Source organism: Salmo salar, chromosome ssa09 (assembly GCF_905237065.1).
Source record: "Salmo salar chromosome ssa09, Ssal_v3.1, whole genome shotgun sequence".
In the NCBI taxonomy this organism is placed as follows: domain Eukaryota; kingdom Metazoa; phylum Chordata; class Actinopteri; order Salmoniformes; family Salmonidae; genus Salmo; species Salmo salar.
The window spans coordinates 124,794,935-124,821,943 of NC_059450.1; the positions used below are offsets into that span (position 1 = coordinate 124,794,935).

Below are 27,009 nucleotides of genomic sequence, written 5' to 3' on the forward strand. Positions count from 1 at the left end.
GTTATTACTTGTAAATGTACTAAACTGACCCTTTTGTCTAGGCCTACTGTTAATTTTGATTGCTGATTATGCATACTTTACAGTATATTTGTGAGGCCATTAGAAATGTCCTTCCTGAAATGGATGATGGATATACTGTACATAGACAGATACTATATAGACAAATGTTTCTACCACTTTTCCAGTCAAGTTCCGAATCGTCTCGCTGGATGCCAGTTTCTTGTCATTCAATCAGATGGTAAGTTACTCTTTCAATGTTGTTCAATATAAATAAAGTTACTCTTTCAAAGCATTTAAGTTGGGTTGAACAGGACAGCCGAGTGTTAGTCAGCTTTGGAACATTCTAGGGAGGTGTGGTTTGGGAGTGGTTTACTGTAGTTGAGTAAGGAAGGCAAGTGATGGAGCAATGATTTCATCCTCTTGCGGTCCAATTTTGTCTACTATTATTTTATTTGTTTAATGGGTCAGTGTGTGTGTGTGTGTGTGTGTGGGTGGGTCAGAAAACATGTGGTCAGAGTTCATTTGGCCTGGTTGTTTGAGCAGAGCATCTGAGTCAACATGAGCTCAAGGCCTGCTCTGTACTGTAACTCTGTAGATAAAGATGCCTGTACTGTAGAAACTGTTTTGGAAAGTTATGAAATGTTTGTTTTAAACCCATTTCCTGACACGATAGTATTTCCCTTTAGGCCTACTATGAAAATAATTTTGGAAAATAATAAAGTTTTAAAATGTATTTTTTGGGCCAAATGCTGAATATTTTGTTTCTCTTTTCTAGTATCTAACAGTGGAGCTTCAGGTGAGACTCATTCAAATCCATTGCAACTAAAAACCAAAGCTGTATATAATAATGACATGATCTCCCTTCAAAAATATTACCTGCCAATATGTTCTGTGGCATGAATTTATACAATGCCTGTCTCTATAACAAAAATACCTACCTTCAACCTATTATGAATCTGTATACAGGACCCAAACTCCAACCGCATTGCTCAGTGGTTGAACCAGTCAACAGTGAGTGGAATTCTGGACCTGTCCCACCCCATGTCCGCAGAGGCAACGCAAGGAAGTTACATCATCACTGCATGGAATGAGAAGGGAGAGCAAACCTCCCAAAACTTTGACATCAAAGAATATGGTGAGGAAATTGGCATGGGATAAAAAGAGAAAAGCATGGGATAAAACAATCTGATGATTACATTGTGGTTATATTGTTTTTACATGGTGATTTAATTGTGGTCTGTGATTTGTTTTTGGTGTAGTTCAACAGACCATGAGGATGTAATATCTGTATGTATTTTTTAGTGTTGCCCAAATATGAGGTGAAAGTCTATCTTCCCCAAACAATCACTATTCTGGACAAGCAAGCAACACTGAGAGTTTGTGGAAAGTAAGTGCATAAGATGATCGAGCATGATAGACAGTAAGATGATAATGACAAACAAGCTTTTAAACTGGGACATTTTATGGGAAGAATATTAAGTCAGACTTAATTTGTGTGTTGCATAGACTATACTTGATATGTACTGTCCCATGTTTGATACTTGCTCATGTTCATAGCTGTTTCTATTTTTACAACACATAATTGCCATTGTTGAATTGTTTTTCTTCTGTTGACTTTGTTTCTAGATACACTTATGGAAAACCAGTGCTGGGGTCTGTCACGGCGAAAGTTTGCAGAAATGTCATTCAATATCGCTGGTTATATGAATCTAGTAATATCTGCGAGTTGTATCTTATGAAAGTAAGTATTTTTTATTCTTGTTATGCCAAATTCTTTGACAAAGAACACTCACTGTGGGGAAAATGTTGAGGTTTATAGACGTTTTCGTAGCGGATTTAAGCTGAGCTACAACTGTACTCATTCTGCCTAGACAGACGCAACTGGTTGTGCAACCCAAATTATTGACGTGACCCGGTTCGGTCTAAATGAATCAAAGTTTGATGACTTCGAAGTGGAGACTGAGATGGAAGAATATGGAACTGGTAGGAGAGAACCTTATCTTGAACGTAGAGGTGTTTACATGCTGAACTGTTAACCTCTGACCATTGCCTGTGTTCTCTCCAGGGGTCATCCTTAAAGGTAGTGGCAAGGCAAGCTTCACCAATGTCATCATAACTGTTCGTTTTGAGGACGTGCCCCAAGCATATAAACCAGGAATTGCATACGAGGGGAAGGTGAGGACAAACTATGTTAACAAATGCCTTTTTAATAACACTGCAGAACATGTATTACTCAGAAAAATCGATTTGACCATGAAGTGGTGATAAATGTTAACATGTAATTTGGAGCATCTAAACTAGGCTCTTGATATCTTGTATGCAATGGGAGTGTACATTTAGTATATTGGATGTCTGCAGTCATCCTCTCCTGTGTTTTCAGATCAAGGTGACCGGTCCAGACTCTACTCCCGTTCCCAATGAGCCTGTGTATCTCTTCCTACAAAACGGTGGCCAATCTGAGAACTGGACTCTCACCACAGACAGCAAGGGCATTGCTTCTTTCTCTCTAGACACTTCTCTATGGACTTCTGATTCTGTCTCTCTGTCGGTCAGTGGTCACTCGCTCATGGTTTCCTCTATTAAATATTTAATGGTATTATTTACTGTGAATATTCAGTTTGTTCTGAGTGAGATCATTCATTTCTCCTGGTGTATTCTCCAAGGTTATTACAGCTTCTTATTTTTCATACATTTTCTGTGTTTCTTGAACCAGGCTCGTTATCAAAAGGTTATGGAGGATTATCCGTACGTGCGGGGTGTGCGTAGACCAGAATATTCATCCGATTACCAATTCACAAGAAAATTTCATTCCAAGAGCAAGAGCTTTGTGAAGATAATGCAGGGCGAAGGGAAGTTCTCCTGTGAGAAGGACGGTATTGTTCTTGCTCGCTACATCATCCACGGGGTGGAGCTGAAAAGGGGACAGACGACCCTGGACTTTTTCTATCTGGTAAGGTTAAAGGGATGTTTCACTCAAAATACCACCTAACATGATTTTTACACTTTGTCTGTGGTTTTGGGATATATATTTTACTTGCTTCGGTATTTGATTGTCATATTGTGTTGGGTCTGGAAATATTTTAAGAATGGCTCGGGCAAACCATACAGTTTACATGTACATTTACATCATTTAGCAGACGCTCTTATCCAGAGTGACTTACAGTAGTGAATGCATACATTTCATACATTTTTTTTTTTTTTTTTTTTCTGTGCTGGCCCCCCGTGGGAATCGAACCCACAACCCTGGTGTTGCAAACACCATGCTCTACCAACTGAGCTACAGGGAAGGCTGTAGGCAGTTCTTTACATGCAGTTGAAAAGTTAATCATTGGTGATATTCAGTAATTTAACACTTTAATAATGCAGAACTTCAAGATATTTGCTAGCAGATCTCCCGGTTTTAGGCAATGTTCCAGTCTCCCTGGGTCACTCTCTGGTTATTAATGTTGATGCTGCCACCTGGCTGTCTCTTATGTCCCAGATTATATCTAGAGGCAGCATTCAGCAGCACGGCCGTCTTCCGGTGACTGTTACAGAAGGAAAAGGTAAATACATTGGACTTGGATTCTCCCGAATGTTTCTTGCCATTTTTCATTAGGACTTCTCAGAACCCCACTTGATTAGAGAACATTCCTCCTGGAAAAGGCCTAATGGCATTAAACTGGCATGGGATAAAAAGCTGTCACGACAGGATTCAATCATCCAGATTACATCTTCAATACAAGTTCTTACTGCACAGTGTACAGTATATTTCAAGTTCATACGCTAATCAGAGAACACAATGTCCGTATTGGATGATTGGTGGTTTACGGTGACTTAATGGCAATCCCATTGTCCATCTCTTATTTTAGTAAACCAAGGGGAACTGATGCTCTCGCTGCAGCGGATGCCTGAGCTGACCCCTTTTGCCCAGGTGGTGGTGTACACCGTGTTGCCTGATGGGGAGGCAGTAGCAGACAGCCGAGACTTCCCCATTCAACTCTGCCTAAAAAACAAGGTAGGCAACTCGGTGTCTTTTGCCAGCCACATGAGATGTCAAAATGTCTCATCAGAGAGCCTGAGCCATGTAGATAAATTGGGTCAACATGTGCACTACAATCGCTTTCCAAAATGACTTTGCATCAGACTATGATATGAAATGCTTCAACTGCTCCTCTTTGATCATCACGTTCGTCGGGTCTGTTTCTATCCCTCTAGCATTTATGTTGTGTGGGCTCTATTCCAATTCCAGTACTTGAAATGAACCAATGTGTTGGACATGTATGCTAGTATACAGTGCCTTCAGAAAGTGTTCACACCCCTTTATTTTCCCCACATTTTGTTGGGTTAGCCTGAATTTAAAATGTATTTAATTTAGATTTTGTCCACTGATCTACAGACAGTACCCCGTAATGTCAAAGTGGAATTTTGTTTGTAGAACATCTTAGAAATGAATAAAAAATGAAAAGCTGATGTCTTAAGTCAACAAGTATTCAACCCCTTTGTTATGGCAAGTCTAAATAAGTTCATGAGTAAAAATGTGCTTAACAAATCGCTTAACAAGTTGCATGGACTCATTCCGTGTTCAATAATATTGTTTAACATGATTTTTGAATGACTACCCCATCTCTGTTCTCCACATACAATTATCTGTAAGGTCCCTCAGTTGAGCAGTGAATTTTAAACACAGATTCAACCACAAAGACCAGGGAGGTTTTCCAGTGCCTCTCAAAGAAGGGCACCAATTAGTAACAGATGCTGACAATCCCTATGAGCATGGTGAAGTTATTAATTAGGCTTTACTACAATGATACAGGCGTCTTTCCTAACTCAGTTGCCGGAGAGGAAAGAACTGCCCAGAGACTCTACAATACTAACCTAAATGACAGAGTGAAAAGAAGGATGCCTGAGCAGAATAAAAGTATTCCAAAACCTGCATCCTGTTTACAAGAAGGCACTTAAGTACTACTGCAAAAAATAAGGCAAAGAATATGAAGCGTTATGTTTGGGGCAAACCAATACAATGCTTGTCATCGGCAAGGGCTAAGAAACAGAATACAGCTATAAGCACAGGCAAAATCCTAGAGAAAAACCTGGTTCAGTCTGCTTTACAACAGACACTGGGAGACAAATTCACCTTTCAGCAGGACAATAACTTAAAACACAAGGCTATTTCTTACCAAGACGACATTGAATGTTCCTGAGGTTTGGTTATTATTATAATTTTTTTAAATATATATATCTTTTGAAGTCGGAAGTTTACATACACTTAGGTTGGAGTCATTAAAACTCACACATTTCTTGTTAACAAACTATAGTTTTGGCAAGTCGGTTAGGACATCTACTTTGTGCATGACACAAGTACATTTTCCAACAATTGTTTACAGACAGACAATTGCACTTGTAATTCACTGTATCACAATTCCAGTGGGTCAGAAGCTTACAGACACTTAGTTGACTGTGCCTTTAAACAGCTTGGAAATTTCCAGAAAATGATGTCATGGCTTTAGAAGCTTCTGATAGGCTAATTGACATTATTTGAGTCAATTGGAGGTGTACCTGTGGATGTATTTCACGGCCTAGCTTCAAACTTTGCTTGACATCGTGGGAAAATCAAAAGAAATCAGTCAAGACCTTTCACATACACCTTAGCCAAATACATTTAAACTCAGTTTTTCTCAATTCCTGACATTTAATCCTAGTAAAAATTCCCTGTCTTAGGTCAGTTAGGATTACCACTTTATTTTAAGTATGTGAAATGTCAGAATAATAGTAGAGTGACTAATTTCAGCTTTTATTTCTTTCATCACATTCCCAGTGGGTCAAAAGTTTACATACACTCAATTAGTATTTGGTAGCCTTCCCTGTAGCTCAGTTGGTAGAGCATGGTGTTTGCAACGCCAGGGTTGTGGGTTTGATTCCCACGGGGGGCCAGCAAAAAAAAAATGTATGAAATGTATGCATTCACTACTGTAAGTCGCTCTGGATAAGAGCGTCTGCTAAATGACTTAAATGTAAATGTAAAATGGTAGCACTGCCTTTTAACTTGGGTCAAATGTTTCAGGTAGCCTTCCACAAGCTTCCCACAATAAGTTGGTAGAATTTTGGCCCATTCCTCCTGACAGAGGCTGGTGTTACTGAGTCAGGTGTGTAGGCTTCCTTGCTCGTACATGCTTTTTCAGTTTTGCCCACAAATTTTCTATGGGATTGAGGTCAGGGCTTTGGGATGGCCACTCCAATACCTTGACTTTGTTGTCCTTAAGCCATTTTGCCACAACTTTGGAAGTATGCTTGGGGTCATTGTCCATTTGGAAGACCCATTTGCGACCAAGCTTGAACTTCCTGACTGATGTCTTGAGATGTTGCTTCAATATATCTACGTAATTTTCCTTCCTCATGATGCCATCTATTTTGTGAAGTGCACCAGTCCCTCCTGTAGCAAAGCACCCACACAACATGATGCTGCCACCCCCGAGCTTCACTGTTGGGATGGTGTTCTTCGGCTTGCAAGCCTTCCCCTTTTTCCTCCAAACATAACGATGGTCATTATGGCCAAACAGTTCTATTTTTGTTTCATCAGACCAGAGAACATTTCTCCAAAAAGTACGATCTTTGTCCCCATGTGCAGTTGCAAAATGTAGTCTGGCTTTTTTTTATGGTGGTTTTGGAGCAGTGGCTTCTTCCTTGCTGAGCGGCCTTTCAGGTTATGTCGATATAGGACTCGTTTTACTGTGGATATAGATACTTTTGTACCTGTTTCCTCCAGCATCTTCACAAGGTCCTTTGCTGTTGTTCTGGGATTGATTTGCACTTTTCGCACCAAAGTACGTTCATCTCTAGGTGACAGAATGCGTCTCCTTCCTGAGCGGTATGACGGCTGCGTGGTCCCATGGTGTTTATACTTGCGTACTATTGTTTGTACGGATGAACGTGGTACCTTCAGGCTTTTGGAAATTGCTCCCAAGGATGAACCAGACTTGTGGAGGTCTACAATTTATTTTTCTGAGGTCTTAGCTGATTTCTTTTGATTTTCCCATGATGTCAAGCAAAGAGGCACTGAGTTTGAAGGTAGGCCTTGAAATACATCCACAGCTACACCTCCAATTGACTCAAATGATGTCAATTAGCCTATCAGAAGCTTCTAAAGCCATGACATCATTTTCTGGAATTTTCCAAGCTGTTTAAAGGCACAGTCACCTTAGTGTATGTAAACTTCTGACCCACTGGAATTGTGATACAGATTATTTCACTTCTAATTCACTGTATGTAAACAATTGTTGGAAAAATTACTTGTCATGCACAAAGTAGATGTCCTAACCGACTTGCCAAAACTATAGTTTGTTAACAAGACATTTTTGGAGTGGTTGAAAAACGAGTTTTAATGACTGCAACCTAAGTGCATGTAAACTTCCGACTTCAACTGTACAATGACACCTTGATTTCTAAACCCTTGATTATTGGATCTGATTTTAATAGCTTACATTTCGATGGCCATAATTAATAGATATGCCGATTGTGGACTACCTTGTTTTACTTCTCTTGACAGTTTAATACTTTCTGAGAAGTAGACATTATTTACAGTTGTACACCTAGGGTTATTATACATAACTTTAAACCCATTTTATGAGATTCTCCAAAATGGAAATATTCCAGGCATTTAAATATAAATTCCAGTCATACTTTATCTAAAGCCTTTTCAAATTCAGCTATGAATGTTACTGTTTTGACTTAAATCGGCTTGAAAATCTTTGGCAAGACTTGAAAATGGCTGTCTAGCAATGATCAACAATCAACTTGACAGAGCTTGAAGAATTTAAAAAAGATTAATGGGCAAATATTGTACAATTCAGCTGTGTATTGGGCTGTTGCGGTGACCGTATTACCGACGCTCCATCGGTCATGAAGGCAGTCAAATTCCACGTGACCATTTAGTCACGTTAATTAGGCTTCTCCAAGTTCTGATGCTGCTGATGGTCATTAGTAGCCTACCAAACTTGCTAACTGCCTGGTACGCGGCACTCTATTGTCCCTCTAATCACTCTGACATCAATGCAAATGTGTTGCAAATCTAATCAAACACTTAATGAGAGCCCATGAGCTCGTTGCAAAACATTTCTATAGGCTGTGCAATTGCACGAGAAAACAACAGTGATTTCCTCTACTAAAAAGAGGAGGATTCCATCAGCTTTCTATAGACTAGGCCTACTATATTTATTTCTCAACTTTCCTAATATTAAGCACATTGTTTATCTTTAGAACAGGAGTATAGCCTACCCAGCTGTCATGGAAATGAACCACGGGAAAAGTGTCCTCCATTTGCTATTTAACCTCTTACATCTAGACGTTCCGCTAGCGGAACACCTGCTCCAATATCCAATGATAGGCGTGGCGCGAATGACAAATTCCTCAAAAATACAAAAACTTCAATTTCTCAAACATATGACTATTTTACACCATTTTAAAGACAAGACTCTCATTAATCTAACCACACTGTCCGATTTCAAAAAGGCTTTACAACGAAAGCAAAACATTAGATTATGTCAGCAGAGTACCCAGACAGAAATAATCAGACACCCATTTTTCAAGCTAGCATATAATGTCACAAAAAACAAAACCACAGCTAAATGCAGCACTAACCTTTGATGATCTTCATCAGATGACACACCTAGGACATTGTTATACAATACATGCATGTTTTGTTCAATCAAGTTCATATTTATATCAAAAACCAGCTTTTTACATTAGCATGTGACGTTCAGAACTAGCATACCCCCCGCAAACCTCCGGTGAATTTACTAAATTACTCACGATAAACGTTCACAAAAAACATAACAATTATTTTAAGAATTATAGATACAGAACTCCTTTGTGCAATCGAGGTGTCCGATTTTAAAATAGCTTTTCGGTGAAAGCACATTTTGCAATATTCTGAGTAGATAGCCCAGCCATCACGGCTAGCTATTTAGACACCCACCAAGTTTAGCCCTGACCAAACTCCGATTTACTATTACAAAAGTTTGATTACCTTTGGTGTTCTTCGTCAGAATGCACTCCCAGGACTTCTACTTCAATAACAAATGTTGGTTTGGTTCAAAATAATCCATTGTTATATCCAAATAGCGGCGTTTTGTTTGTGCGTTCAAGACAGTATCCGAAGTGTAAATAAGGGTCACGAGCACGACGCATTTCGTGACAAAAGATTTCTAAATATTCCATTGCCGTACTTCGAAGCATGTCAACCGCTGTTTAAAATCAATTTTTATGCCATTTTTCTCGTAAAAAAACGATAATATTCCGACCGGGAAAGCGTGTATACGTACAAAGAGAGAGAAAATAAAAGCATGGGATCCCCTCGTGCACGAGCCTGAGTCTCACAGTACTGTGACCAGCCACTATCCAAACGCGCTACTTTTTTTCAGCCAGAGCCTGCAAAGCCACGATTCAGCTTTTTGCCGCCTTCTGAGAGCCCATGGGAGCCGTAGGAAGTGTCACGTAACAGTAGAGATCCCCTGTAATGGATAGAGATAATCAAGAAGGGCAAGAAATGGTCAGACGGGGCACTTCCTGTAAGGAATCTTCTCAGGTTTTGGCCTGCCAAATGAGTTCTGTTATACTCAGACACCATTCAAACAGTTTTAGAAACTTTGGAGTGTTTTCTATCCAAAGCTAATAATTATATGCATATTCTAGTTTCTGGGCAGGAGTAATAATCAGATTAAATCGGGTACGTTTTTTTATCCGGCCGTGAAAATACTGCCCCCTAGCCATAACAGGTTAAGTGCATAGATTACATTTTTCTTTTCCTGCTGCCCCTGTTTCGAGACTGAACCACCATTATCATGTACCTTTCTAAATCCAAACAAATTTCTTACACACATTATTTAGTATGTAAAGTCAAGATTAAATCAAGAATAGTCTGATGGGTGACAATATTAGCCCATCAATTGTGAATTATATATTATCACTTGTGAATGATGCCCAGCATAATAACTGCCTTTTTTTGCGACTTTTTGGAATCAGTCGCACACCTCATGTAGCCTAGTCCATAGGCCTATATGTTTTGATAAGGTTTGTATCACAACTAAAGTGGCCAAATAACTTCTTAAAATTAAGTACTTTAATTCGCTTTACAAAGGGTTTAGAGCCTAACTGGTATACATAAGCAGCGTGTGAGTTTGGGGAAGAAAATGTTAACTATAAAAATGCACCTTTTTAATAAAAGCATTACATGCATAATCTCATTTGCGGTCAATTTTGATAATGGTGTTTTCCCGCTAGTGGAACATTCGCGCTTATAGCCTACTGCCATGTGCACTTTGCTGCGCTTATAATTTGAAGAGAGAGCCTAATAGTTTATCAACATTTTAAGCTGAACGTTCTGATTTGTTGCGTTAGCCACAATGCGTGAAACATTTTTTTTTTTTATGCTAGTGGTTGTATTAATTAGGAATTTATTGCACCCCACAACTTTCCCAGACTATGTTTGGAATATTTATTTATTGCACAGAATAGAATAGGTTGACTTTTGTACTATAGGGGATAGAAGATTGACCTAAGTTAGTGCTTTTGCTGTTCGTTAGGCCTACTCATCTTGTTGGCTGACAAAAAGTAAATGTGGACAGTTCTTCCATTATCTTCAATATGCACCTCGGAATTGGATAAGGATGAGCGCAGTTGCGTCCCCGATGTGTCTGTCTTCACTTGTAGCCTGTGAGAAAGACCTGATCACGTGACGTCGAGCCATGTGAGTGAGAGGCGCAGTCGAAGGGCACAATGCAGCACTCCGGGCCGCAAAAGGCATGGATTTTTTTTAGGGTGCATTACAGCCACAAAGGGGATGCCGCCGTAAAATGCGAAGCATTATCAAGTGCTTGTCAAATTGTGAATGAGAGGCTATTGGAGTGTGTACAGCCTGCGTGATAAATAATGCAGAGCTTAGGCCTTTCAAACTACTTTTCAAATCATCATTAGTCATCATGCAGCCTTACAATGTATTAAAAATCAAAACATATAGCCCACCGGTTGTAGAACAACTAAAGTTAAATTAATAACTCTAAATTAAGCATATAGGAGTACCTGTTTCTTTGTTCACCGCTCACCACAGAATAGCCACATGCGCACTCCCTCAAATCTATATTTTATTCAGCTTTGTTTAATTGTATTGTTCATACTATAAAATAATATCAAATAATGCCATGGAATTATAAGCAAATCATGTCTGCTAATTAACTAGTGTAACTCATAGCCACATCAGGACCTAACATGAGGACAACTCAGAGTATGCTGTTCTGTTCTTCTGAAATAGACTACATTTTCTTCATATCATGCTTCTTTAGACCTGCCTAAAATAAATAATGGGTTTATTGTGAAGGTGTAGGATATATTACATGGATTTATTAGACTTTTTAAAATGGATGTAGGCTATGTGTGGAAGCCAGGTGATGCTAAATGTTTGTTATTTGCTTGACAATCACTGGCTGACAACATTTTGTGACTGCCACAGCCCTAGGTGCGCAAAACTCAAAAAGACTCACAGCTGTAATCGCCACCAAAGGTGCTTATACAAAGTATTAACTTGGGGGAAAAATACTTATGTAAATTAGATTTCTGTATTTCATTTTAAATACATTTGCGATCATTTTCTAAAAATGTGTTTTCACTTTGTCATTATGGGGTTGTGTGGATGGGTGAGGGAAAAAAATACATATTTAATCAATTTTGAATTCAGGCTGTAACACAACAAAATGTGGATTAAGTCAAGGGGTATGAATACTTTCTGAAGGCACTGTAGATATGTTTAAACATATTCTGTGATGTCTCCCACTTTTCTCCTCTCCAGGTGTCCCTGAAGTTCTCGTCCCTCCAGGAGTTGCCAGGGGAGAAGACCTCTCTGAGCCTCCAGGCCCACCCAGGGTCTCTGTGTTCTCTCAGGGCCATCGACCAGAGTGTGCTGCTGCTGCAGCCTGAACAGGAGCTCAGCCTGGACTCTGTACGTTCTCCATGGGCCGCGTCCCAAATGGCTCCCTATACCCTATGTAGTGCACTACTTTTGACCAGGGCCATTGACTCACCACACTAAGCTGAAGCCTAACCATGATCACATCTCCTTTGGCATTATTTTTGTGCACCCATGTTTTTCAAGATGGGATTTGGCTCACTTTCAGCTTCCTCTAACCATGTATTAACCACTGTCTGATACTTAAAGTTTAGAAGTTTTAACTTGTGGGACTATTTTGTTGGTTGTCTTGTACCACTCAAGCTAAATCGAGTACAGATCAAGTATTTGCCATATGTATTTAACCCAGGTGTTATCCTATGCACTGACCTTGTCCTAACTATGTACTGACCCTGTAACCTCTGACCACACTCTGACCATGCACCGACCACGCTCTGACCATGCACCGACCACGCTCTGACCATGCACCGACCACACTCTGACCGTGTCAAGATGCTGCGGATTATAAAGTCAGTATTACTAGAGGTATATTACTTCTCTCTCCGCAGGTCTTCAGTCAGCTGCCTGTTCAGAAGTTGTCTGGATATTCATACAGAGTAGAAGACTTTGACCCCTACCCATGCCGACCATTTCCTCCAATCATTAAAGCGGAGATGGAAGTACCCCCTTCACCTGTCCCTAAACTGGCCGAGGAGTTAGAAGCACCAACCGTACCTGACAGGAAAAAACGCTCATTCTGGTTTGGCCCCAACAATGACAAAAACGATGTTTACAACATCTTTAAAGTAAGATAATCAAATACGTTTAATGTTATTGTTTTTGTCTGTTTGAAATATGGAAAATGTATAATTAAATACTTTATATTTATTTAAGTAAGAAAGTAGACACTAAATTAATTAAAATGGAATGCAGTCTGAAGACGTATACACAGTATCTATATAAAAAAATGGGTTTTTAAACCAATACCCACATAATTTAGCAAAACTGAAATCCAGGTATAATATGTACTTTACTGTTTTACCACTGTTTTATAATTTTATGTACTTTTCATTTTAGGAAGTTGGAATCAAGATCCTGACCAACTCTGACGTGAAAAAACCTTACAACTGTATTATACCCTTTTCAATGGAATATGACAGTATGGTAGAAGAGGGTATGATATATTCTAATGTGTGAACCTTTCTAGTCTTAACCTAATAATAAAGGATTAGTTTGTATTTACAGCTATCCAATTTAAATCACTAGAAGAATTTGATGCTCCAGTGTCAATGGCCAACATGATGCCAGAGACCTCAGCCGCTAGAGCCTCCGACGGGCCTAAAGAGACCGTCCGCACGTACTTCCCTGAGACCTGGATCTGGGACCTGGTTCCTGTGGGGTAAGCATTGTGACAGACGCACATCCCTTTTCATGGGGTGCTTAGCTGACACTGCCTTGTAATAGGGTTATACTGAAACTACAAGAACGTTTTTGTCCAAGGGGTAGGTTTATTTATTGAAATGACCATGTTATGTGTTCTAATGTTAATATACATTTTGTTTTTATTGCACCCCTTTCACCACCTCCAGGCATACAGGAAAAGTGAATGTTGACAAGACTGTCCCAGACACCATCACTAAGTGGGCTGCAGGGGCGTTCTGTACTTCCCCAGTGGGTTTTGGCCTGGCTCCCAACACTGGCCTCACTGCCTTCCAACCCTTCTTTGTGAGCCTGACGCTGCCCTACTCTGTCATCCGGGGGGAGGTGTTCACACTCAAGGCCACAGTGTTCAACTACCTCTCCAAGTGTATCATGGTAAGTCCCCCCCCAGTGTTGTCTCTTTCTTTACCTCTCCAGTCCCACTTCATTTGGATAGTCCCTGTAGACAACCTACAGACGCTCTGACGTTTTAAGTACGAGAGAAGAGAGAAACGCATGGAATCTAGTATAGACTTGCGATTGACCCATGTGTTTCTCCTAGGTGAAGGTGACTCTAGCTGAGTCGAACCAGTTCACAGCCAGGCCATGTGAAGGCTGCCAGTACACCCTGTGTCTGTGTGCTGAAGAGAGCAGGACCTTCAAGTGGATCCTCACCCCAACTGCTTTAGGTGAGCCATGCAGTACTCTGTCAATCTCTCACAAGGCTCTTGCAGTAGACTCCACATTTACTCCCTACACCTAGGCCCTTGCCCCCTAACCCTTCGCTGCTTGCAGATCTGTAAGGTGTTAGAAATATGGTAGAAGCTCCACTACACTGCTTATACCCATCCACACCTTTCAAATATGCAAATAGTGAAGGGTAGGGAGTGATTTGGAAGCAGTGCATTAAGACAGGGTTGTTGACTTCACACAGCTCTCATTAGACTGAAATTTCCATAAATGAAATGATTTATCTGATGCACAAATTCCTCGAATATGACATGCTCAAAGATCTACCTCAGCCACTGATAACCCCTATCAGAGAAATGGAGGGAGGGACCAAGGAGGAGAGGGGAAACGAGGGATGGCACAAAGGAGGGAACAGTTGAGCCAGGGTACATGAGTGACTGAGAGGCTGGAGGTGGAGTGGGTAAAAGGGAGCAAGCTGATGGGTGACTGGTCTAGACTAGAATGTTAATGTTTCCCTGGACTGAACTATAGGGGAGGTGAGTGTGAAAGTGAGCGCCGAGGCGTTGAAAACTGAGGACCTCTGCGGCAACGAGGTGGCCACGGTGCCAGAGAAAGGACGCATTGACACCGTTGTGCAAACACTGCTGGTAGAGGTGAGTGTCTGTCCTGTATAGCAAGTCCACTGTTTTTCTCCCACATTTAATTAGAGATCTGGGTTTTCAGTAACACTAGGTCAAGGGTGAATACAGTAGAATTTATATTTTGATGAGAGGAGACCAACATGGTTTGGTGTTTAACTGCATTTGGGCTTGAGACTCCAGCCCATGCCTAATAAATTGAAAGCGTGTGTATATATATTTTTAATAAAGAATTACTTGGTGCATATCTTTTACATTCATTTTAGATTAAGCTGTATAGCTGGACCTACACAACAGATGGTCTGGGATGTAGACTTATCTTAACATTGGTCTACGTTTCAGGTTTTAAATGTTTGATTTTGGAGTGAAATGTACCTTTAAGTGGTTACCATATAAATTCTATGGTAGAATTAACTTGAGTTGTCGTCATTACTGTTTTTTAAAAATGTATTTTGGTGCTGTTTCACTTTCCCTCTATCAGGCCGAGGGAACCCAGGAGACGGTCAGCCACAATGCTCTGCTCTGCCCTGCAGGTAATCTACTGACGTCTATCAGTCATACTTTCTCATAATTAAGTTGAAGTGCATTTGTTTTGGTTTAGATGACAGATACTTTTTAATTGGTTATCAAGTCACTCTCTGGTTTCTGTCTCGCGTCACCAGAGGGCCCGGTGGAGAAGGACATCTCTCTGAAGCTGCCTGAGGTGTTTGTGGAGGGCTCTGCCAAGGCGTCCCTCTCAGTACTGGGTGAGAATGAATGAATGAATGAATATATGAATGTGTATATATATATATATATATACGTTTTTGGTGCAGATGATTTTTCATCCCTCTATTCATGACGAAGGAAGTGGATATTCAACCTGCAGATCTATGATCGGGATAAGCGAAGGTTCATTTTAGGGTTAGGGTAAGAAACCGGGATCTGCCGGTCGCATATACACTGCCATTGACTAGAGACCTATGTTTGATTGTCTCAATGGTTGGTCTCTTTCACCAGGCGACCTGATGGGTCGGGCCATGAAGAACCTGGACAGCCTGTTGCAGATGCCCTATGGCTGTGGAGAGCAGAACATGGTGCTGTTTGCTCCCAATATCTACATCCTCAACTACCTGCAAAGCACCAGGCAGCTCACCATGGAGATCCAGACCAGGGCCACAGGCTTCCTAGACAGTGGTGAGTGAGCTGGGTCCAGTTCAGTAAGGCACAACATGTTGCAATGAAAATCAAGCAATTATTATCAGACATGTTTAGTTACAGCCTGCACTCCCCGTTTTACTCAGTAAATATGTTATTCTCCCTACTGGACATAACCCTGGTGAAATAGACCGCTATCTATTCTGAAGACTATTGCTTAACTTAATGCATAGAGTGGGATATGACAAGAGAATTTGCAGTAAGCCTTGTACTTTTTAAATAATGAGCTGTGATTGAACAGGACTCTGCAAAGATCAACACTGTCTGACAGTTTGTGCTGTCTGATCCTGTGTTAATCTCTCCTCGGACTAGCAACAACCTGTTGTATATATTTGGTGCTGAACCAGTTAACGTCACCTTCCACATACAGTACAAGTCCCTAGAAGGAGAGTTTTTATTCATTTGGCCATTTGTGTTGCAGGCTACCAGAGGGAGCTCAACTACAAGCATGACGATGGCTCCTACAGTGCCTTTGGGAAGAGCGATGAGTCTGGAAACACGTGGTCCGTTCAATTGAAGTCCACACAGTCATAATGCCTTCTCTTAGATTATTCCTCAATTTACCTTTTTTTTAAGTCATGAAAATGACATTAGCTTAAAGGGGGTTGCAGTATGTAATCAAGGTAGGAATGTGATGGTCTCAAATCCATACTAGTATGTGCTATGGCAAATATAGTTGGCTTCAGCACATACAGTATGGCTACTGTTATCTAGAGTCTATGATCCATAGTTTAGGCAAGGCTCACCACATCTAGTCTGTGTAACTCCAGTGACATCTGACCTGTGTCCTCTCAGGCTCACCTCCTTTGTGCTGAAGTCCTTTGGAGGGGCCAAGCCTTACATCTTTGTGGACCCCGCCCACATTGCCCAGGCCAAGGCCTGGTTGGCCAGTCACCAGCAGACGGATGGCTGCATCGCGTCAGTGGGGAAACTCTTCCATAACGGCATGAAGGTAAAGGAGTCAGAGCTCAGTGGGTAATAAGAGGAGTATTATACTGCTGCCACCAAATGTGAAAAGGTAACGTTTAGGGCAGAGATTCAGCAGGAGGTTCTGGTGCAAGTTTCCCGTTCTATTTAGAGTGCAATGGTGGAGTCTGCATAAAATCCTAGATAACTAACAAACAATAGACTTGATAATAATACATAGTCTAACATCAAATATGAGTAGAGTCGTGGTCAACATTTTTGAGAATGACACAAATAATAATTTTCACAAAGTCTGCTGCTTCAGTGTCTTTAGATATTTTTGTCAGATGTTACTATGGAATACTGAAGTATAATTACAAGCATTTCATAAGTGTCAAAGGCTTTTATTGACAATTACATGAAGTTGATGCAGAGTCAATATTTGCAGTGTTGACCCTTCTTTTTCGAGACCTCTGCAATCTGTCCTGGCATGCTGTCAATTAACTTCTGGGCCACATCCTGACTGATGGCAGCCCATTCTTGCATAACCAATGCTTGGAGTTGGTCAGAATTTACATTTACATTTACATTTTAGTCATTTAGCAGACGCTCTTATCCAGAGCGACTTACAGTAGTGAATGCATACATTTCATACAATTTCATACATTTTTCTTTTTTTTCTGTGCTGGCCCCCCGTGGGAATCGAACCCACAACCCTGGCGTTGCAAACACCATGCTCAATTTGTGGGTTTTTGTTTGTCCACCCACCTCTTGAGGGTTGACCAGAAGTTCTCTGTGAGATTAAGGTCTGGGGAGTTTCCTGGCCATGGACCCAAAATATCAATGTTTTGTTCCCTGAGCCACTTTTGCATTATGGCAAGGTGCTCCATCATGCTGGAAAAGGCATTGATCGTCACCAAACTGTTCCTGGATGTGTTGGTACCATTCTTTATTCATGGCTGTGTTCTTAGGCAAATTGTGAGTGAGCCCACTCCCTTGGCTGAGAAGCAACCCCACACATGAATGGTCTCAGGATGCTTTACTGTTGGCATGACACAGGACTGACGGTAGCGCTCACCTTCTCCAGACAAGCTTTTTCCGGATGCCCCAAACAGTCAATCCCTGTACCTTTTGAAGAATATCAGTCTGTCCCTGATGTTTTTCCTGGAGAGAAGTGGCTTCTTTGCTGCCTTTCTTGACACCAGGCAATCCTACAAAAATCTTCGCCTCACTGTGCGTGCAGATGCACTCACACCTGCCTGCTGCCATTCCTGAGCAAGCTCTGTACTGGTGATGCCCCGATCCCGCAGCTGAATCAACTTTAGGAGACGGTCCTGGCGCTTGCTGGACTTTCTTGGGTGCCCTGAAGCCTTCTTCACAACAATTGAACCGCTCTCCTTGAAGTTATTGATGATCCGATAAATGGATGATTTAGGTGCAATCTTACTGGCAGCAATATCCTTGCCTGTGAAGCCCTTTTTGTGCAAAGCAATGATGACGGCACGTGTTTCCTTGCAGGTAACCATGGTTGACAGAGGAAGAACAATGATTCCAAGCACCACCCTCCTTTGGAAGCTTCCAGTCTGTTATTCGAACTCAATCAGCATGACAGAGTAATCTCCAGCCTTGCCCTCATCAACATTCACACCTGTGTTAACGAGAGAATCACTGACATGATGTCAGCTGGTCCTTTTGTGGCAGGGTTGAAATGCAGTGGAAATGTTTTTGGGGATTCAGTTCATTTGCATGGCAAAGAGGGACTTTGCAATTCATCTGATCTCGCTTCATAACATTCTGGAGTATATGCAAATTGCCATCATACAAACTGAGGTAGCAGACTGAAAATTAATATTTGTGTCGTTCTCAAAACTTTTGGCCACGACTGTACTTTACATACTTCATATTGCACTGACTTGTAGGAAAATGTACTGTTCAGGAGGACCTTAGGACCCCACGTGTGCCCCGAAGGAGCACATACTGAGCACAACAAGACTCCCAAGCATGTTTTTGCTGGTCCTGAGAACACACCACCTCCCGACAGCTTTTATGCATCTCCTAAACAGTACTCTTAGTTATTTCCCCCCTGTTCTTTATCTTTGTGCACCATTATCATGTGAATGTTGTTTTAAACACTGCAATGTTTTTACCTGATATCAGTGTGACTTTGAAACTCTGTAACACCTTGGAGTACTGTATGATGTTGGATGACGTTTACTGGCATCCTTTGTTGTCATAGGGAGGGGTCGGGGATGAAGTGTCGCTCACTGCCTACATCACCGCTGCACTGCTGGAGCTGGATGGCAACACTTCTGTGAGTTATCACCTCTTTCCATATCCAAGTATTTTTAAAATCTTATTGATAAACAAGAAGGCCACATTTGGTGATTTTAAAATATCACCCACAGACGATATCACCCAAGACGATATCACCCACAGAACGCCTCACTTGCCATGTATTCTAATAAACAACATCCCAATATACAGTTCCTTCTGGGAAACTATTCAGACCCCTTGACTTTTTCCATATTTTGTTAGATTACAGCCTTATTCTAAAAAATTTTTAATCCTCAGCGATCTACACACAATGCACCATAATGACAAAGCGAAACAGGTTTTTAGAAATGTTTGCAAATGTATTAAATAAAAACAGATTCCTTATTTACGTAAGTATTCAGATCTTCTGCAATAAGGCTTGAAATTGAGCTCAGGTGCATCCTGTTTCCGTTGATCATCCTTGAGGTGTTTATACAACTTGATTGGAGTCCACTTGTAGTAAATTCAATTGATTGGACTTGATTTGGAAAGGCGCGTGTGTGTGTATATATAAGGTCCCACAGTTGACAGTGCATGCCAGAGCAAAAACCAAGCCATGAGGTTGAAGGAATTGTCCGTTGAGCTCCGAGACAGATTGTGTCGAGGCACAGATCTGGGGAAGGGTACAAACACATTTCTGCAGCATTGAAGGTCCCCAGAACAGTGGCCGCAATCATTCTTAAATGGAAAAAGTTTGTAACCACCAAGACTCTTCCTAGAGCTGACCGCCTAGCCAAACTGAGAAATCGGGGGAGAAGGGCCTTGGTCAGAGGTGACCAAGAACCTTACAGTCAGTCTGACAGAGTTCTGGAGTTCCTCTCTGGAGATGGGAGAACCTTCCAGAAGGACAACCATCTCTGCAGCTCTCCACCAATCAGGCCTTTATGGTAGAGTGCCAGACAGAAGCCATTCCTCAGTAAAAGGCAGATAACAGCCCACTTGAGGTTTGCCAAAAGGCACCTAAAGACTCCCAGACCATGAGAAACAAGATTCGCTGATCTGATGAAACCAAGATTGAACTCTTTTGCCTGAATGCCAAGTGTCATGTCGGGAGGAAACCTGGCAACAACCCTACGGTGACGCATGGTGATGGCAGCATCATGTTTTGGGGGTGTTTTTCAGTAGCAGGGACTGGGAGACTAGTCAGGATCAAGGCAAAGATGAACGGAACAGAGTACAGAGGTCCTTGATGAAAACCTGCTCCAGAGCGCTCAGGACCTCAGACTGTTTTTCCTCTGGAGAGGCCTGAAAATAGCTGTGCAGCAACGCTCCCCATCCAAGCTGACAGAGCTTGAGAGGATCTGCAGAGAAGAATGGGAGAAAATCCTTAATATATTATTTTATTCACTGCTCAAAAAAATAAAGGGAAAACTAAAATAACACATCTTAGATCTGAATTAATGAAATAATCTTATTAAATACTTTTTTCTTTACATAGTTGATGTGCTGACAACAAAATCACACAAAAATAATCAATGGAAATCCAATTTATTTAGCATCAATGCCTTCCTCTTGCAGGAACTGCTGACACACTCCAGCCACATGAGGTCTAGCATTGTCTTGCATTAGGAGGAACCCAGGGCCAACCGCACCAGCATATGGTCTCACAAGGGGTCTGAGGATCTCATCTCGGTACCTAATGGCAGTCAGGCTACCTCTGGCGAGCACATGGAGGGCTGTGCGGCCCCCCAAAGAAATGCCACCCCACACCATGACTGACCCACCGCCAAACCGGTCATGCTGGAGGATGTTGCAGGCAGCAGAGCGTTCTCCACGGCGTCTCCAGACTCTGTCACGTCTGTCACGTGCTCAGTGTGAACCTGCTTTCATCTGTGAAGAGCACAGGGTGCCAGTGGCGAATTTGCCAATCTTGGTGTTCTTTCGCAAATGCCAAACGTCCTGCACGGTGTTGGGCTGTAAGCACAACCCCCACCTGTGGACGTCGGGCCCTCATACCACCCTCATGGAGTCTGTTTCTGACCGTTTGAGCAGACACATGCACATTTGTGGCCTGCTGGAGGTCATTTTGCAGTGCTCTGGCAGTGCTCCTCCTGCTCCTCCTTGCACAAAGGCGGAGGTAGCGGTCCTGCTGCTGGGTTGTTGCCCTCCTACGGCTTCCTCCACGTCTTCTGATGTACTGGCCTGTCTCCTGGTAGCGCCTCCATGCTCTGGACACTACGCTGACAGACACAGCAAACCTTCTTGCCACAGCTCGCATTGATGTGCCATCCTGGATGAGCTGCACTACCTGAGCCACTTGTGTGGGTTGTAGACTCCGTCTCATGCTACCACTAGAGTGAAAGCACCGCCAGCATTCAAAAGTGACCAAAACATCAGCCAGGAAGCATAGGAACTGAGAAGTGGTCTGTGGTCCCCACCTGCAGAACCACTCCTTTATTGGGGGTGTCTTGCTAATTGCCTATAATTTCCACCTGTTGTCTATTCCATTTGCACAACAGCATGTGAAATTTATTGTCAATCAGTGTTGCTTCCTAAGTGGACAGTTTGATTTCACAGAAGTGTGATTGACTTGGAGTTACATTGTGTTGTTTAAGTGTTCCCTTTATTTTTTTGAGCAGTGTTTAACCTCTCTGGGCTAGGCGGGACGTAATCGTCCCACCTACGCAACAGCCAGTGTAATCCCGTGGCGCGATTTTCAAATACCTTAGAAATGCTATTACTTTAATTTCTCAAACATATGACTATTTTACACCATTTTAAAGACAAGACTCTTGTTAATCTAACCACACTGTCCGATTTCAAAAAGGCTTTACAACGAAAGCAAAACATTAGATTACGTCAGCAGAGTACCCAGCCAGAAATAATCAGACACCCATTTTTCAAGCTAGCATATAATGTCTCAAAAACCCAGAAGACAGCTAAATGCAGCACTAACCTTTGATCTTCATCAGATGACACACCTAGGACATTATGTTATACAATACATGCATGTTTTGTTCAATCAAGTTCATATTTATATCAAAAACCAGCTTTTTACATTAGCATGTGACGTTCAGAACTAGCATACCCCCCGCAAACCTCCGGTGAATTTACTAAATTACTCACGATAAACGTTCACAAAAAACATAACAATTATTTTAAGAATTATAGATACAGAACTCCTTTGTGCAATCGAGGTGTCCGATTTTAAAATAGCTTTTCGGTGAAAGCACATTTTGCAATATTCTGAGTAGATAGCCCAGCCATCACGGCTAGCTATTTAGACACCCACCAAGTTTAGCCCTGACCAAACTCCGATTTACTATTACAAAAGTTTGATTACCTTTGGTGTTCTTCGTCAGAATGCACTCCCAGGACTTCTACTTCAATAACAAATGTTGGTTTGGTTCAAAATAATCCATTGTTATATCCAAATAGCGGCGTTTTGTTTGTGCGTTCAAGACAGTATCCGAAGTGTAAATAAGGGTCACGAGCACGACGCATTTCGTGACAAAAGATTTCTAAATATTCCATTGCCGTACTTCGAAACATGTCAACCGCTGTTTAAAATCAATTTTTATGCCATTTTTCACGTAAAAAAGCGATAATATTCCGACCGGGAATCTGCGTTTAGGTAAACAGAGGAAAGAAAACAAAGCATTCGGTCGACGCGGGCACGCGCCTGAGTCTCACAGTACTGTAACCAGCCACTACCCAAACGCGCTACTTTTTTTCAACCAGAGCCTGCAAAGCCACGATTCAGCTTTTTGCCGCCTTCTGAGAGCCCATGGGAGCCGTAGGAAGTGTCACGTTATAGCAGAGATCCTCAGTCTTCAATAAACAGAGGCAAGAAGAACAACACCTCATCAGACAGGCCACTTCCTGCATGAAATCTTCTCAGGTTTTTGCCTACCATATGAGTTCTGTTATACTCACAGACACCATTCAAACAGTTTTAGAAACTTTAGGGTGTTTTCTATCCAAAGCCAATAATTATATGCATATTCTATTTACTGGGCAGGAGTAGTAACCAGATTAAATCGGGTACGTTTTTTATCCAGCCGTGTCAATACTGCCCCCTAGCCCTAACAGGATATATTAGGGATTTTGTCCAATTCTTCTCTGCAGATCCTCTCAAGCTCTGTCACTGTACACAGTATATACACTAGTTAATTTCTTTATATTGCTAATGTTATTCGGTACTCATACCCGTATTAAAAACCTGATAAAAGGTCTGGGTTGTATTCATTAGGGAGTGCAATGGAAAACCCATGAACATTTTGCAACTTAAAAAGTGCATGTTTCTTATTGGTCCAGGTATTCCCTCCCAGTTTCAATCAGTGTTCCTCTGTTTGGTGCATAATAAACACAATCCTGTTGTATGTGGGTGTGTCAGGACCCCATGGTGGAGAAGAGTCTGGTGTGTCTGAAGGCAGCAGTGTCTGACCAGCTGGACAACACCTACACCATGGCCCTGCTGTCCTACACCTTCACCCTGGCGCAAAACCAGGACATGAGGGCCAAGCTCATCACCCACCTGGACAAGATAGCTGCTACCTCAGGTATGTCTTGTCTCTCGGTGAAAATGTCTGTCTCTACCGTTCTGTCTGACTGCTGGGAAACTGACAATTACCACAGGTGGCAATCGTCACTGGGAGAGAGCAGAGGCTTCTGGGACAAAGACGGACTCTCTGGAGGTGGAGATGACATCCTATGTGCTGCTGGCGCTGCTTTCCGGTCCCACCATGCCAGGCTTTGGGCTGGACTACTCCACTGGCATTGTCCGCTGGCTGGCCCAGCAGCAGAACCCCTACGGAGGCTTTGCCTCAACACAGGTACTTTATTGGTCTGGTAGACATTCATTCACTCTAGCAACTCATCTGCCAATCGCTCCTACTGTTAGTACATGGATCACACCAAATCCTTATTTGTATATGAAATGTAGTAAATTGGACATTGTATTAAAGCCTTACAATCATTTCATAACACATGGATTTCCTTGAATTGTTGTGCTTCATTTTACAATCTTCATATGTATTGCTTTATGATGTTGATTCTCTCCATCCATACCCAAACTATAGTCGACCCGGATTTGTTTTTGCAACAGTACTTTTCTCTTCCCCCCCTGTCACCAGGACACAGTGGTAGCACTGCAGGCCCTGGCCAAGTACGGTGCTGCCACCTTCAGTCCAGAGGGCGCCAGTACAGTCAGTGTGAGCTCGGCCGGAGGCCTGAAGATGGAGTTTACTGTGAATCAGAACAACAGGCTGCTCTATCAGGAGGAGCAGCTGAGGGAGGTCCCTGGGGACTACAACATCAAGGCACAGGGCAAGAGCTGCGTCTTTGTGCAGGTCAGGCTCCAGTCGTTTTTCCCCTTTGCTGCCTCTCAGTACTGCATGTACTGAGTATCTGGTTTGTGTTCAGTAGAGCACACTGTTGCACAAAACTAACGTTTCAACCATAGAATTTTAGCATTAATGGAAATGCATGTGTGCTACTGTACATTGAAATGTGTATGTTTTGATTTCATGCATCTCAATAGTATCGTCTGTCTTTTCAGATCGCCATGCACTACAATATTCCCCCTCCTCCTGACTTCTCTGCTTTCAACATCTCAACACAGACGCTTGGGAAATGTGACGGCACCAAGAAATCTCTGATAGTGTCTGTGGATGTCAGGTACAGTGGTATTCCTTTTACCCTTGAAATAGCAGCTGAAAAAAATGACTGCACCACCAGTGTGCATTTTAAAAGTATCTTTAAAGCTGCACTATGTAACTTTTTGGGCGACCTGACCAAATTCATGTGGAAATATGAGATATAGATCTGTCATCCTCATTGACAGCAAGTCTAAGAAGTGTTAGATCTATTCTATGTGCGCTATTTTTATGCTTCCCATTCTTAAGTATCGTTTTTGCGTCTTTTACTTTTAGTTTTGAGCAGCATAATATAAAATATGTTTGGTTACTGAAAAGATTTCAAAGCGGTTTAGATGGTATGATGATTTTCTTGCTTGTTTTGTCACAATCTTAAATTAAGCTAACTAGTAGAATTTTAGGAAATGGCGGAGCGATTTCTGCATATTTGCACCTTTTTAAGATAATATCCATCCTTCATCTGACTCTGTGTGACTGGCAGGTACAATGGTCGGCGAGAGGAGACCAACATGGTGATCATCAATGTCAAGCTTCTCTCCGGCTTTGTCCTGGACAAGTCCTCCCTCAGGCCTGTGAGTCAATAAGAGAACCTCAGGGCCAGGAGTTTTACCAGTTTGAGGAACACTCCTGTCACTAAGTATAATCCCCTTGAGGATTAATGTATAAAAAAATTATGGCGTCTGTTCTAATTGTAATTATTATCGTTTTGTCAATGCCAGTAGTTGTCCTTTGAACGTATCAGTTGTAGTGTCTATGACACTATCTTATCCTGTGTTCTGTTCTTCCAGTTGAAAAATGACCCCACTGTCAAACGAGTTGACCTGGAGGAAGGACATGTCATCATCTACCTAGATGGGGTAGGAACATGAATAATGAATGTAGCATCTAAACGGGTCTGTCTTTATCGGTTACAGAACCTAGTTGGATGTGGTCTCATTTGCATCTACACACTGGATTTAACTTGAACAGTAACATCAAAGTAAGACTGTAGTGGCTGTTTTATACAGTAACACTATGTGAATCTATAACATTGAACTGCAATGTCAACTGTATTATTCCTTTTCTGACAGCTCAAGCAGAAGGAAACGAAGACGTACAGCCTGGCCATAGAGGAGGATGTGCCTGTGAGGAATCTGAAACCAGCTGTGGTGAAAGTGTATGACTACTACCAGACAAGTAAGAATTCCATCTAACACAGACAGCAAACATGTCATCTCATGCACAGAAAGCCTTGTCTGTTAGTGAAAAAGTTAATTCAGCCTACTTTTACTGCCTTTAAATGAAAAAATACTTGGCTCATATGGCTGACTTGCTTAAACAAATGTGGTTTCTACTGACATTTGAGATGTAGAAACTATGGCATAAGGGGACGACGAGCAGATAAGAGGCAATACATAATGTCGATTAAGACATTAATGAGCGAGCTAGGACGGACGTAGTCAATAAAACTATTTGTTCAGCACTTTTGAAATGTACAACGGCATAATTCAGACATGGGCGTTCTGACAGTATTCTCCCTGTACACCAAGTCAGAACCGTAGGATAAGTAAAAGGGGCATATAAGCAAACAATGAAAGCTCTTACAATATTCAATGATTACATTTCTCTAAACAGCCTATAGGCTACATGTTCACCACCAAGTCAGAACATTAGCCTGAATTATGAGGGGGAAAAGGACCAAATTATTAGGGTGAGGCACATGGGCTACTAACAGCTTACTACAAAACATACACTTAGTATGACTTTCTTAGCTACAGTATATGTATCTCCCTGGCATATTACATCATTTATGCAGCAGCATACAATACATCTTTAGACTTACCTTGTTGTGCTGTGCTCACTTGAGCAGGAAGGTGGTGCGGCGGGCCATCGTGGGGAAATGTTGTCATCAAACTTTGTCATCAAATTCTGGCATTCTATGGCTTTCAAATCACATTTTATTTTTCACATGCGCCGAATACAACAGGTGTAGACCTTACAGCTGAAAACGGTTGTTCTGATTAAAGAAGCAATAAAACTGTCCTTCTTCAGACTAGTTGAGTATCTGGAGCATCAGCAGTTGTGGGTTCGATTACAGGCTCAAAATGGCCAGAAACAAATGCCTTTCTTCTGAAACTCGTCAGTCTATTCTTGTTCTGAGAAATGAGGGCTATTTCATGCGAAAAATTGCCAAGAAACTGAAGATCTCATACAACGCTGTGTACTACTCCCTTCACAGAACCGCACAAACTGGCTTTAACCAGAATAGAAAGGAGAGTGGGAGGCCCCGATGCACAACTGAGCACAAGGACAAGTACATTAGAGTCTCTAGTTTGAGAAACAGACGCCTCATAAG

At 41.8% G+C, this 27,009-nt stretch overlaps 1 protein-coding gene across 2 annotated transcripts in view; it reads left to right on the top strand.

The window, feature by feature from the left end:
• Positions 1-27,009, top strand: part of LOC106612540 (alpha-2-macroglobulin) — a 41,318-nt gene that overhangs the window by 4,882 nt on the left and 9,427 nt on the right. Inside the window, exons 4-34 of one of the 2 annotated variants that reach the window (XM_045724496.1) lie at positions 186-238; positions 776-796; positions 967-1,135; positions 1,303-1,387; positions 1,627-1,741; positions 1,872-1,983; positions 2,066-2,175; positions 2,381-2,548; positions 2,714-2,950; positions 3,482-3,545; positions 3,852-3,997; positions 11,819-11,968; positions 12,484-12,720; positions 12,992-13,088; positions 13,160-13,313; positions 13,504-13,729; positions 13,896-14,022; positions 14,555-14,676; positions 15,143-15,194; positions 15,324-15,407; positions 15,661-15,837; positions 16,280-16,361; positions 16,654-16,810; positions 19,001-19,075; positions 23,414-23,579; positions 23,656-23,852; positions 24,153-24,368; positions 24,578-24,696; positions 25,156-25,246; positions 25,463-25,531; positions 25,745-25,850. In XM_045724496.1, the coding sequence (XP_045580452.1) occupies positions 186-238; positions 776-796; positions 967-1,135; positions 1,303-1,387; positions 1,627-1,741; positions 1,872-1,983; positions 2,066-2,175; positions 2,381-2,548; positions 2,714-2,950; positions 3,482-3,545; positions 3,852-3,997; positions 11,819-11,968; positions 12,484-12,720; positions 12,992-13,088; positions 13,160-13,313; positions 13,504-13,729; positions 13,896-14,022; positions 14,555-14,676; positions 15,143-15,194; positions 15,324-15,407; positions 15,661-15,837; positions 16,280-16,361; positions 16,654-16,810; positions 19,001-19,075; positions 23,414-23,579; positions 23,656-23,852; positions 24,153-24,368; positions 24,578-24,696; positions 25,156-25,246; positions 25,463-25,531; positions 25,745-25,850 (3,984 nt within the window). The remainder of the gene's footprint in view (positions 1-185; positions 239-775; positions 797-966; positions 1,136-1,302; positions 1,388-1,626; positions 1,742-1,871; positions 1,984-2,065; positions 2,176-2,380; positions 2,549-2,713; positions 2,951-3,481; positions 3,546-3,851; positions 3,998-11,818; positions 11,969-12,483; positions 12,721-12,991; positions 13,089-13,159; positions 13,314-13,503; positions 13,730-13,895; positions 14,023-14,554; positions 14,677-15,142; positions 15,195-15,323; positions 15,408-15,660; positions 15,838-16,279; positions 16,362-16,653; positions 16,811-19,000; positions 19,076-23,413; positions 23,580-23,655; positions 23,853-24,152; positions 24,369-24,577; positions 24,697-25,155; positions 25,247-25,462; positions 25,532-25,744; positions 25,851-27,009) is intronic. The other variant, XM_045724497.1, reaches the window with a different exon arrangement.